Below are 13,835 nucleotides of genomic sequence, written 5' to 3' on the forward strand. Positions count from 1 at the left end.
GCACATCGGCAGCCTTCACTGTAAGGGCTTGCACGTTTCCGGATCAGGTAGGTGGCCAAACTCAGGTGCTTCCAAATGTCCTCCCCTGCTGGTTTTTGAATGGCATTGCCCGGAAAAGAGAGGAGCACAGGTCATCCAGTAAATGCGATATCTTTATTTTGAGGGAAGGAGAATTAGGGAATAAGAGTGTGATCTCTGTGTACATAGCCAGCTGTAGGACCCTGGGAATCTCATTTGATAGGCCTGAAACCTGAATGGGAAAGGGAAGGTATCTCATGAACTGGGTAGCTTTGTTAAAGTTTTCAAAATGCATAATGGGAATGCTATCTGTGTTGGTGAGGCCATAAAATTATGTATGTAGGTTGCTGAAGGTAGGGGCAAGGATAGGCAGAGCACAGGGGCTTTTAGGGGCAAAGCTATTTGATGTGACAGTACAATGCTGGATGCGTGACCTGATGCATTTGTCAAAACTCACGGAACCATACAACACAAGAATAAAACCTGATGTAAACTATGGACATTTGCTAACAATGATATATCAAGATTGGGGGCACCTGGGTGGCTCAGTCAGTTGACCATGAGACTCCTGATTTCAACTCAGTTTCAATCCCAGGGTCATAGGATCGAGCCCCGTGTTGGGGCTCATTCATTGTGGAGCCTACTTAAGATTCTCTCTCTCTCTCTCTCTCTGCCCCTTTCCCCTGCTGGCACTCTATCTCTCTCTCTCTCTAAAATAATATATATGTATATATATATATACATCTACATATATATACATCTATATACACACATGCACACACAGAGATATATATCAAGATTGGCTCACCAATCGTAGCACACATACCACACCAATGTAAGACGTTAGTAATGGGAGACTGGCTGGGGTGGGGAGATTCCCAGTATATGGGAACTCTGAATACTTTTGGCTCAGTTTTTCTAAAAATATAAAACTGCTCTAAGAAATTCTACTAACTACTTTTATAAGTGTATATCTAGAAAAGTGGAGGTCAGACAGAGAAGAATCACGTCTGTAAATCTTTGTAATGGAACATACCCTTCTTGTGTTAAGTAATGCAGAATCAAAATAAGAATATTTTTTCGTCGCGCTTCTGTCCTCCTCTCGCACTGTGAACAAAAAGGAAAATTTAGATGGGACAACAATGAGATCTAACACTCTTTTTTAAAGCAATAAACCTTGCAGGTAAACGTAACCTGTCAAAACCAGAAAGCATGACTTAAAGGCTGGAAGGCAGTTTGGCGTCTCTAAGGATATGTGAAGTTATTTTCCATTGTCGTTTTCTTCTTAGAGCTGCCTTCTCGACTGTACACTGAAGGTACGATGATTTAAATTAGAATCGCGCTTTACTAGTCAACTTCTTCCTGCCAAGCTAATTGGCATTTTATTGCTTAGACCTGCAAAGAAATGAGTATATATATGGTCCTATTTGGGCCAGGTTAAGGAAAGTGATGGTAAAAAGAAAGTCATGAGCTAGAAATCCGCTCTGACATATCAGCTTACACATCTTCAGTTCACCCAGAGTGGCGCCCAGTCCCAGCAAAGATGTGGCCTGGAGTTCCAATAAGCCACTAAGCCGGTGACTACATAGCCAAACATTTAGAATACCCACTGAGAGTAGCAGAGGCCAGAAAAGAGAAATAGCTGCATAATAATGTCCTTATTCAAACTCGATGTACACATCTGACTTTGGCTCAGGTCAAAATCTCACTGTGAGTTCAAGCCCCATGTTGGGCTCTGTGCTGACAGCTCAAAGCCTGGAGCCTGCTTCAGTTTCTGTGTCTCCCTCTCTATCTCTGCCCTTCCTCGGCTCATGCTCTGTGTCTGTCTCTCTCTCTCAAAAAAAAAAAAAAAAAAAAAAAACATTTAAAAAAATCAAACAGTATTATAAATTATTTTTACATTGCTTTTTTATTATGATGAAATATACATAATGTAAAATTTACCATTGTAGCCACTTATAAGTACAGTTTAGTGGCATTAAGTACATTCATACTGGTGTAGAGCCATCACCGCCATCCATCTCCAGAACTTTCTTTTCTCTCCCAACTAAAACTCTATATTCATTAGACAATAATGCCCTAACCCCATCCCCCTAAGCCCTGGTGCCCACCATTCTACCATTCTACTTTCTGTCTCTATGAATTTGCCTTTACTACGTACCTCATGTAAATGGACTCATGCATATAGCATTTGTCTTTTTGTGTCTGGCTTATCTCACTTAGCATAATGTTGTCAGGGTTCACCCATGTTGTAATATGTGTCCAAATTTTCTTCCTTTTTATGGCTGAATAACATGGTACTATAAATTTTTATATTTATAATTTTTTAAGATTGTATTTTTTAAGTAATCTCCACCTCCAATAGGGGGCCCAACCTCACGACCCCGAGACCAAGAGTCACATGCTCCACTGACTAAGCCAGCCAGGCGCCCCTATAGATTTTTAAAGAAAAACAATGGACTCTGCCCCATTCCACTACCCCACTCCCCACTCCCCCCGCAGAGGCAACAATCTTAATTACTTTAGCTGTTTCTTCTGATAATTACTTCCATGTTTCTAAATACACCACTGTTTTGTGATACGTGAATATTAGGCATTAACTACTCACACCCTCTTAAGGTAGATGAGAACTATGCTGTCGTCCGACTTCTCACCCTCCCTCCCCTTACACTTACATCAATATTCAGTGATTACATTATTGTAACCATGCAAATAATGTTCCCTGCTGAATCAGAAAGCACTTTCCCATTTCTGTACATCGTTTTTTCTTAGAATCAATACTCGCCTCATTTTTTTTTTTTACCTTGGCTTCTTTTCTATATACATATTACTAATTTTCAAACAGCGACACACTCTAAAGCCCTCTCCTGTCACTTTCTTCAGCATCTGATACATCAGATAATGTGTCACATACATTTTCCTCCCTCCTCCAAGGAGTGTATTTTCCTTCAATGCAAAAGAAATGGTCTCAGAATGCATGACAGGGAAGAAGCCTTAGGATTGCTCCTTGGAGCTTCTGTTGCCTTAGCGTGTGTGTATGTGGGTTGAGACCCAACCTGAGATGTGTTATAGTTGGTCACAGTAACAGCTTGAAAGCCACTACACAAAATGACATTATCCTGATCTTAAGATATTCAACACTGGCAGTTTTCGCTCCTCTTTCTGAAGATGTTGACACGACAACTCTTGATAAAGACTGAAACTTTTCTAATTTACCATATTTAGTAACTTTGACTTTGGTAGTCAAAATCTACCCCCCCCCCATTTTTGTTTTTGTTTCTGTTTTGTTGTTTGTGATTTGATTTGACTTGCCTGTAGTGCCATCTAGTGTATTAGAAGGGGAAACACTTCATGAAATTTAGGTTTGTTCCAAAGTAATTCGCATAAACGATGACAATCATTGCAAAATTCAGTCCAAGTTGGGTTTGCAAAATAAAGATATAATCACATGTTAGATAAGCAGTGATAAGATTGATAGGATACGTTTAACTGACTGAGCCACCCGGGCGCCCCCTTCTGATAGGATATGTTCCTAAATAGGCAAATTCTCAAGTTCATGCTTGGGGTTTTGATGCAGAATTTTAAGAGTCTAGAAGGTACCGGGAGATCATTGAGCCTCAGGAACCTGAGATCCAGATAAATTAAGGGATTTACTCAAAACCTGCAGAGTTGAGCTCAGAACCCAGTGTTCTTCCCTCCATCAATTCCTCCATTTTAACCCCCTCCTCTTTAACCTTCGCTCCCACCCCTACACCTGGACTACAGACTAGAAAGAAACTGCTATTATAATTTGTGAAAACCTGTGTGCCAAGTTTGCTAAAATCAAACAATTGTGGTTACCAGACAGTCTTTCTTAGCTGACCTCACAAAGCAATGCCAAGAACGGTGTCTCTTACAATTCCTCAAACCTAAAATTGCACAGTTTTAGTGACCATATCAAAGCAATTACTGGCTAGAACTCCTTCAAAAAGTCAGTGTCCCTGCTGTACCAGGAGTGTTGTGTCTCGTAGGAAGATTACACTTTTTAATTTCTGAAGAGTCAGATTCCTGCTGTAAATGAGCTAATCTGTGCTGTGTGTGTGTGTGTAAAGGTCTTTGAGAACAAAAGGATTGGAGCTAAAGAGCCATGAAAGTTATGTACGCTCTCAGAGCCACTTCAGGGGACACTGGCTAGTGCCCTTTCCAACTGGACAGTGTTTCTGCAAACTGTGGGGTGCTGTGCCAGTATCAGGGTCAGTGATCGGTGGGCGCTCAACAGCTGTGAGTTGCTTTGTTTGTATAATCGAGAGTCTCTCCATCCTTCACTCTGGAAGCACACACTTCTTAATCTAAACGTGCACAGATGTACATGTTCTTTCATGAGAAGGACGCTAAGAAAGATTAGCTAAGGAGTGTTTTGCTTGTGTTCCTCAGTACTGCACACACTTCACTGTGTTTGGATGATAGCTCTGGATTTCCTGAAGATGAGCATCTGGGTAGAGTGAGAAAACTTATTAGGTGAGCAGAAAAAGATCTTGGGAGGGGTATTTTTAAAAGGGGATGGGAGGAAGTGCCTGGCTGGCTCAGTTGGTGGACTGTGCGACTCTTGATCTTAGGGTCGTGAGTTCAAGCCCCGCATTGGGCATAGAGCTCATAAATAAATAGGGAACAAATAAAAGGGGAAGGGAGGGCTGGGGAGGATGGAGGAATGGGGTTGGGTAACAGATAAGGGATACAGAGCTTCTTTTTGGGGTAGTGAAGATGTTCTGAAATTACCGTGGTGATGGTTGTACATACACCCCTGTAAGTATGCTTTGGGTGAGCTGTATGGTATGTGGATTATATCTCAAGTAAGCCTGTTTTAAAATGCTCCTCCCCAAAATGGAGAGAGGTAGAGGGAAAAAAGGCCAAAATGAATGTAAATAATATGAGTAACTTTTTTAGCCTGATTCATAAAACAAATGGTCTGACTGAAAATAAAAATCTTTCATGCAACATTTTGAAGTGATTCAGAATGGAAATGGTGGGGAGAAAGAGCAGCTGATCACCCACATCGCTGTGAGAGCCTGCTCCCCACCCTGACCACAGAGCCCGGGCTACCACCAGCTCCTTCCCGGGATCTGATGAATCAGTTATCGTGAGCGGCCGAGCCCAGTGTGTGTACAGGGTAGTGTCCTGAACAGAAAAGAAAACACAAAACCATCTAGGCAGACATTTCCTTTTACTGTCTACTTTTTCTTTTTGGTTTTGTCATCATGGGCCATGCACATAAAAGTTGAAGAAATGACCTTAGGGGCTCCTGGGTGGCCTAGTTGGTTAAGTATCTGACTTCAGCTTAGGTCATGATCTCATGGTTTGTGAGTTTGAGCCCCGCGTCAGGATCTGGGCTGACAGCTCAGAGCCTGGAACCTGCTTCAGATTCTGTATCCCCTTTCTCTCTGCCCCAACCCCTGCTCACACTCTGTCTCTGTCTCTGTCTCTGTCTCTCAAAAATAAATAAACATTGAAAAAATTCAAAAAAATTATTAAAAACAAAGTTGAAGAAGCCACCTTAAATGTTGTTAATATTTCTTCACTGTACAAAAATAAGCCTATTTCAGTAAAAAAAAAAATTCTTTCTTTTTTTTTAAGAGAGTGTGTGTGCATGTGCGTGAGTAGGAGAGAGGGGGAGGGAGAGCGAGAGCGATAGTGAGAGAGATTGAGAGAGAGAGAGAGAGAGAGAGAGAGAGTCTTAAGGTGGCTCCATGCCCAGCCCGGAGCCCAATGTGGGGCTCAATCCCATGACCCTGGGATCATGACCTGAGCTGAAATCAAGAGTCCGAAGCTCTACTGACTGAGCCACCCAGGTGCCTTGCAAATTTCTTTAAAAGCAGGCATTTAAAAAAAATTTATGTAGATAATATCCAGACTTGGCAAATTCTGAAAGAATATACTCTCAGATATGACTGGTGGAAATGTAAACTAGTACAAACATTTTATGGAGCAAATTGGCAAAATCTATCAAAATGAAAAATGCACAGACTCGTTGACCCAGCAATTTCTCTCCTAGCAATTTCCACCATAGAAGATCAATTATATTATGTTATAGAAACAGTCCATGTATGCACAGTGATTAATGTTCAAGGATGTTTAACACAGCATTATTTGTGTTCACAAAAAAATAGCAATATGCTATAAATGTCCATTAGTGGTTAAATAAGTCATGGAGCAAGCTCACTGTGGGATGCAAGGCACCAGTAAGAAGAATGAGATGGATCTATTTACACTGGTGAGGAAAGGTTCTGAACACGTCGTGTTTTCTTTCCACCCACTCACTGCCCCCCCAGTATTGTGTTACTTGGGGAAAGAAAGCTTGAAACACAAGCTTGAATTAAATTTGATAAAGAAAAAACTTCAAGTAGTACAGTTTAAAAAGTAAAGATTCTTGGGACACCTGGGTGGCTAATCAGTTAAGCATCTGACTCCTGGTTTCGGCTCAGGTCATGATCTCATGGTTTTGAGTTAGAGCCCCACATTGGGCTCTGCGCTGACAGTGCGGAGCCTGCTTGGGATTCTCTCTCCCTCTCTCTCTGCCCCACCCCTGCTCACTCTCTATCTCTCTCTCAAAATAAATAAACTTTAAAAATTTTTAATAAAGTAAAACCTAAAAATAAAAGATTCTCTCTTCCTTCTATCTGCTATTTTTAATTTCTCATGTAATAGTTCAGAATATCATATCACACATATCAACATACCCATGAGCAACTTTTAAAAATTTTATGAAAATGGGATAATTTTGTTTACATTGTTGGGCATCTTGCCTTTTCCTGCCACTTAATAATATGTCATGTGAATCATTCCAGCATATGTACATCTACTTCATTCTAAGACTTACTGTAAAGTGAAAAATCACACACATACCCACAATCCTTCCCTCATAGAAGTAAGGAATAAACCCCAGATATGTAATCACCTCTGGGCACAGGAATGGGACGGGGACACAGCAACTTAGGTGTCAATCTGTATGAATAGTTCAGATGTAATACATTGGCAAGTAGGGAGCAAACAAAACCTCAGCTTGGGGTCAACTGTTCACAGATTGGAAAATGTCTAGGCCAAGGAGTGACATCCACCACCTTGGGAGCAGCCACTCTGACAACCGGGTTCCCTGCCCAGCCTTGGTCGGTATGGGTGCAGGGCAGTGTTCTCTTCCACCGGGAGGGGGAGACCCATACAAAGTCACTCAAAGGCACCTCTTCCTCCACACATGGTTCCCACCCCCATGACCCCACCTCCCTCACTTCACCTCACATCCACAGCGGCGGAGAAACCTAGGAATCATATTGTCTACCACCCATCGGTAGGGCCTCGGGTTTCACAACCACCCTGACAAAACTTGAGCTGGAGGATTTATCAGAATTCTGTCCCTCAGATTCCCTGGAGTGTTGTTGAAACAGTGAACCCACTGACCTGTGGACCCACAGGAGATCAAGACAGACTGCAGGACAAAGGTCTCCATCCCTGAGAGGGAGGCACTGCGGGACCCTAGGCTGATCCGGGCAACGCTGCCCATATTCTTCAGAGAGGCTTGCCCAGGGGTCTGATTTCATTCCTGGAAAATGGCAGTCGTCCCAATGCTAGTCAAGAGTATTTCCGGGGGAGTTTGGCCAGAATCACAAAGTTTGGCAAACAGTCCTGATGTCTGTGGCAGATGATGGGGATTCAGGGATACCCTTTGGTTCTGTGACTTAGAATCTGTTTGGTAATAAAGCTGAGCTTTCCTACTATGCAGATTGTGAAAACTAAGCTTGTACTTCAGGGCTCCGGGCCTTGAAATAATGCTTCGACTTTTTCTTTGAAACAAGTTTGATGGGAATTCAGAAATAGAAAAAAGGCATAAGAAGCTACTATTCAAATACCTAATGCTAAATGTTTAAGATGTGCTATCACTTGAAACACAGAATGTGGTCTTATAAATTTGTTAATTCAAAGTGTAAAGTTTACCAGATCTGTAACATCTCTATACTCCGGCCATTCAAATGAGCATGGCAAGCTGTCTTCTGAATGAAGGAACTAAGAATGGACCACCAACAAATGGTCAGTTTAAACTGTAAAAGATAAAGCTGCCCTCTTAGCACAGCTGGCAACGCATCAGTCTCATAAAAGATGGTATGCCCCTGAAATGGACACAATTAGATGCTCAATTAATTTCTGTCTACCAAAGAAAGGAGGACCAGAAGTGAACATCGAACTGAGGTATCTCATTTGTCTCTGCTTCAATGATCTGGCTGTTTTCTTTTTCCTTCATTTCCTTTGTGGGCAATTGTGCAACAAAAATGCCTCCATTATCAGTTTCAAAATTGAATCCTATGATACTGTAGCCTGAGGAAAAGGAAGCATTGAATATCATCCCTAGTTTTAGACCCAGAAGATATTTAGGAAATGTTACTGTATATACACCACATGCAACATTAGTGCTTTTAATTTCTTTTTTACGGGTGCAATGGAGATTAATTTGCATGAGCTCGTTTCAATTTCTGTAATAAGATCCAAATTTTGCATTAAGCTTTCCATCTCAAAAACAAACAGTTAAAAAGGACACATTTCTTCTTTCAAATGTTTTTATTATAGTTCTATTTTACAGTCCCTGCATCTAATATTCACTTAAAAGCTCAAATATATACCCATAGGTTCTAATTTGTTTTCTTGTTTGTTTCCTGATTACCTCCTGTTTCTACCAGGAAACTTGCTAAGTTTCAAACACTGTGCAACTTGACAAAGCACTAGAACCACCAAAAGAGTGTCTCTGGATCCGGGGAAGGCATTTATTGTATTTAATACAGAGCCAGAACGGGTCAGCTGTGCTCAGGAACAGTGTTCCTTGAGAAGAGGCATTTGTTGTTAACCCTGAGTAGGAACCGGTGATGGCATTTGGGATTTCAGAGAAGTATAAAGTCTGCTGAAACACAGGAGACTTCCCATACCGTGCCATTGTTTAACACTGAACCAGATTATGGAATTATGATATTTGTGTTCTTTTCAAAAGCTCATGCCCACACAGGCTACTTTCTGCTTTCAACAGAGCTGCATGATGGGGAGGTCAGACTGCCGGTCACCAAAAGGCGATATCAGTCCCCTGACATGTGCAATGTGAAGTTCTCAGTATTGCCTATGAGGTAAAATAAAGGATTTAATGTAAACCCATCAAGCCTTTAGAACCAACTTCTCATTCACCAGGGATAGAGCCTCAGGTGAGATGTCAAGGAAGCAATCAGACAATCTAGAAGGGGAGATGTTCTGCAAAACAATTATCGAGGTTTCTGGAACAAGTCAGTGCCATTGAAAAGAAATGAAAATTACAGTAGAGACGGTAGGGGTGGGGGCTGTGGTAATGCAAAGAAACTTAAGGCCAAGACAACCAGATACAATGCATGACCCTGGTTAGAGAACTAGCTGGTTAAAGAACAGTATTTATTACATGATTTCATTTTGATAAAATGTGTGTGTGTGCATATATCTGTGTATACATAGAGAAAGATCTGGAGGGGTGCGTGGATATACACTAAGGTTCACCTTTGGTTCCTTAGTGTCTCTGGGTTGTGGGAATGTTGTGTGTTTATTTTATTTATTCTCTTTGTTACCTATCATTTCTTTAAGCTTGATTTATGAATATGGAAGTAATCATGCAATATTAGAACTGCCAATTGATACTACTGAGAATATTGAAAACAATAAAAACTCTCAGGAATTCTTAAATCTAATAAATTCTAAGACTTGGGATATCTTTAAAACCTAGAATGATAGGGAAAATCTAGACTACTATATAAATAAACTAGTATATATAATGTTTAGACAACTGGAAAGAAGTGAAGGAAGAGTTGAATAATACCTTCCAACATATACCTATAGAATTGTTCAAGAGATTAAAAAAATTAAATATAAAAAGATAAAGGAAGTGCAACCACTGAACTTTCCTGATTTGGGCAAGAGATCTGGCCAGATGCATTCCTGGAGTTCTGACTAGGATCTAATTTTAGATCCAGCCTAATCAAAGGAGCTATAATCAGTGCTGCCATTTTAAGTTATGAGTATTAAGTGATGATTTTTAGTGGTGAGAGTAGTAATAATAAAATGCAGGGGCACCTGGGTGGCTCAGTTTCTTAAGTGTTGGATTCTTGATTTCAGCTTGGGTCATGATCCCAGGGTTGTGGGATGGAGACTCACATGAGGCTTCAGCACTAAGCATGGACCTTGCTTAAGTTCTCTCTCTCTCTCAAATAAATAAATAAATAAATAAAAACAAATAAAAACTAAATAAAATGTAGTCCTGCTAAGAAAAGGGTAAGTGCCCTCAAGGATAACTGAGGGGAGGGCTGGCTTAGGCTCCTCTGACTCCAGCTTTGCTGCTGATGTTCAGGTGGTCAGAGCAAATGGCTATTCATTCACTCAAGAACGTGTTCGATGCCTGTGTCCTACACCGCTCTGGGGACAAGCCAGATGTAGGAACTATTACGGGTCTTACGAGGCTAAACTGTTTGACTTTGAACTATTCACTTTCTCTCTAGGCCTTAATTCCTCCACCTACTCAGAGGTGTGTGCTCACCCAGGACCTAAACTACTTTGATTCATGTTCCAGCTTCACCTCTTTCCATTATGTGACCACATGAAAATTAATTTGATCTCCCTGAGCCTCAGTACCCCCATCCATAAAATGGGGGAAGTACTGCTCGTTTGCTGGGTTAAGCTGAGGTTAGAAACGATCATCAACAGTGGGCGCAGGGCACTAGGGACCAGATGAGCATAGGGCAGAGGGGCCCAGGGACCACCTATAGGAGTCCATTTCCTTGGGGTGAGGTCCACAGCCCACACCGACAAGATGGGCGGGTCCTTCTAAGGCCAGGCTCAGGGTTGGGGCTGGGCTGCACACTGCGGGGTTTACGCACCCCGAGGACCAGAAGCCAGGCTGCTGGGTGCACCCAGGCCACAGGCTCAGCTCCTCAGGCCCTTATGGGGCCAGAAGCAGCAAGCAAGCCCCGCTGGAGCAAAGGCAGAGCCGGCCACCAGCCCCAACCGAAAGGAGCTGTGGCAGTTGAAGGGACTCTCCACCCAGCCCCCACTCAGTGGCTGTGCTCGGGGAGACCAGGGCCGTGGCACAGTCAGTGGCCTGCACAAACACCAGCACCCCGGTAGCCTTGCCAGGGACGTGGCCCAGGGGAAGAGGCTGGCTCCTATAGATCAAACACTGAGCCTGATTTGGAGAAGAAGATTCCCCAAAGCATCCTGGAACTGCTCCTCAGGAGTCCGGAACCGAGGGAAGCCACCCACAACCCTGCAGAAGCCTCCAGCGGCCAATTGGAGGCCCTGGGCACAGACAGAAAACCACAGGAAAGCCTCCGAGCTCGAAAGCACCCCCTGCCCCCCGGTGTCCCAAGGTCATGAGAGAACACAAGGAAGAGCCACAGTGTTGCTCCAATTTAGCCCAGAGAGCAGGAATCTTCTGGTTAAAGGCAGTTCCATCCACAGTCTGTGGGTCCTTGGCAGTTGTCCGGAACCAGCACAGATGCCTTGTCGGAGGCCCACGCTGCAGTGGCCTTCACCAGGCCACTCTGGTGCCTCTCAGAATAGACAGGGGCACAACCAAGAATGACACCTGGGTGGCCCCAAGGGGAAGGGGCTGTGAGTCAAAGTCCCGGTGGGTGCCAAAGGACATGAGCAGTCCTCTGCTTTGCTCAGCCAGAAATCACACCAGGCCTTCTCCAGAAGGAAAAGCCCAAGGCCCAAGACAACACAAAGAAGAAACGTCCTCTGTAGGGCTGTCAAGAAAGAAGGAAGGAGGGCCACTGCCTTCGCAAGTGTTCACTCTGTTGGTGGTTGCTTCAGACTACTCCGCCTTAAAATGCAAAAGCACAAGGCTCGGAGAAAACCAAATGAGACAAAAACAAGCAAAGTCTAGACAGCTTAGACTAGGAAAATGGGCAGGAGGCCTGTTGCCCAAGGCCAAAGAGAAGGTCCTAACAACCAAGGATTCAGGGAGGGAAAATAAAAACTTTTAATTTGGATGGCAAGCCAGTGGGCTCCCTCCATGAAGTCGAGGAGGCAGATCTGGATGACGAGTTGCAGCCACCCACCATGTCTTTTGAGTCATACTTCTACTATGACCGGCCAAGGAGAAAAAAAAAAAAAATAAAAGACCATGAAAACTTCAGCTACTGCATTCGGAGAAAAAAGACTTCAGAATGACTCTAAAGCACTAGGGGAAATTTGGACTCAGTTCCGAAATTACCTCAGGTGGACAAAAGCAAGTCAGGGAAGGTGCAGCCGTCAGGAGCCCACTGGGCCAGGTTGAAAGAGGTTCCCCACTGACACACTCCCCAATGACAGACCTCTCATTACCCAGGGCGCAGGTCAGTTACTGAACTCTTCTGTCTGCTTTGATGTCCTCCTTCCCACCAAAGCAAGAAGCACTGTCTTCACCGCAGGAAGAGGAAGAAGCTGGATTTACTGGACGCAGAATGAATTCAAAGATGCAGGTGTTCTCTGGTCCCAAGTGTGCCCAGCTCTACGAAATGGTGACCTGTACCAACAGTGCCTCTGGGTACTGAAAAAACAACATGGATCTTTGAAGTGGGAGGAGTCACACTTTCTGTTCCTGAACCCGTTTTGGAGATGTTATGCGGATTGGCAGTATCGCATAGAGAAATACAGTCATGTGCTGGTTGAAGAAATAGATGAATTATGGAAAACTCATTGATCCCAGTGGGAAAGTCCAGAAGAGCATGAGGCGTGGTGGGAGATGTACATGCAGCTGCGGGGGCCTGAGAGCGGCGGCAGCGAGTGCAGACAATGAGTATCGGATCTGCACAGGCCAATAGGCCCAAGGGCTCACCAGCGGAGCTGCTCCTTTTCAACTCTGTGGCCCAGCGCCCTTCCGATGTTCCAAGCAGCCGGGAGAGGTCCACACAGAAGTCTGCAGGACCACACCCTGCGGGAAGCAGCCATGCTCTCTGCAACAGGGACAGAGTGCTTTAATATATTTTTTAAATGTTTTATTTATTTCTAGGAGAGAGAGAGAGAGTGAGCAGGGGAGGGTCAGAGAGAGAGGGAGTCACAGACTGAAATAGGCTCCAGGCTCTGAGCTGGCAGTCAGCACAGAGCCCAACGCGGGGCTCGAACCCACGAACCGCGAGATCATGACCTAAACGAAAGTCAGACGCTTAACCGACTAAGTCACCCAGGTGCCCCCAGAGTGACAGCCTTAACCTCCTCTCTGAGAAGCCAGCCTGTGACTACCCGGGCTCCAGCAGTGCCTACAGGGTGGTGGCCGGCGGCAGGAAACCTGCCAGGTAAAGTGCCTGGATGATGGCCAAGCCATTGGAAGATTTCAAGAACACATTCTCTGGACATAAACTGAGGACTTGCCTTGGACATGGAATTTGGGGTGGGGGAAAACAAGGGCGGCAGGGGTTAGGAGACAGGCCTTCCCAAGGAGACCAGAATCTCTTGCTTTGTGGAAACTTCCCGACACTCACTCCTGTAGTTTTCAAACGTTGCCCCTGAAGACCTATGTGCCACAGCCACTGCCTCCCCACCTGGAGAATGCTTCAGAACTCCGAAGGTATGAAGCCTTAGTTTTACTGAGGATTTTAAGATCAATTATAGTTTTGTCAAGTTAGCCCCTCTGTAAACAATAAGACATCGCTTTAATTAGTATCCTCAGATTCTTCATACATACACATATACCTATATAAAACTACTTGGCACGGGATTATTTTTTTTAATCTCACAGTAAATAAGGCCTTCTTGGACACGAACCCAGAAACTATTAATTTAAAAGACTGATAAATTTAGCTATAAAAATT

At 43.7% G+C, this 13,835-nt stretch overlaps 1 protein-coding gene across 1 annotated transcript in view; it reads right to left on the reverse strand.

The window, feature by feature from the left end:
• Positions 1–13,835, reverse strand: part of KATNAL2 (katanin catalytic subunit A1 like 2) — a 68,864-nt gene that overhangs the window by 41,485 nt on the left and 13,544 nt on the right. Inside the window, exon 2 of the mRNA XM_039228859.1 lies at positions 1,055–1,125. Within this exon, the coding sequence (XP_039084790.1) occupies positions 1,055–1,125 (71 nt within the window). The remainder of the gene's footprint in view (positions 1–1,054; positions 1,126–13,835) is intronic.

The sequence above is a fragment of the Hyaena hyaena genome, unplaced genomic scaffold (genome assembly GCF_003009895.1).
Source record: "Hyaena hyaena isolate Hyena2069 unplaced genomic scaffold, ASM300989v1 scaffold_33, whole genome shotgun sequence".
Taxonomy (NCBI): domain Eukaryota; kingdom Metazoa; phylum Chordata; class Mammalia; order Carnivora; family Hyaenidae; genus Hyaena; species Hyaena hyaena.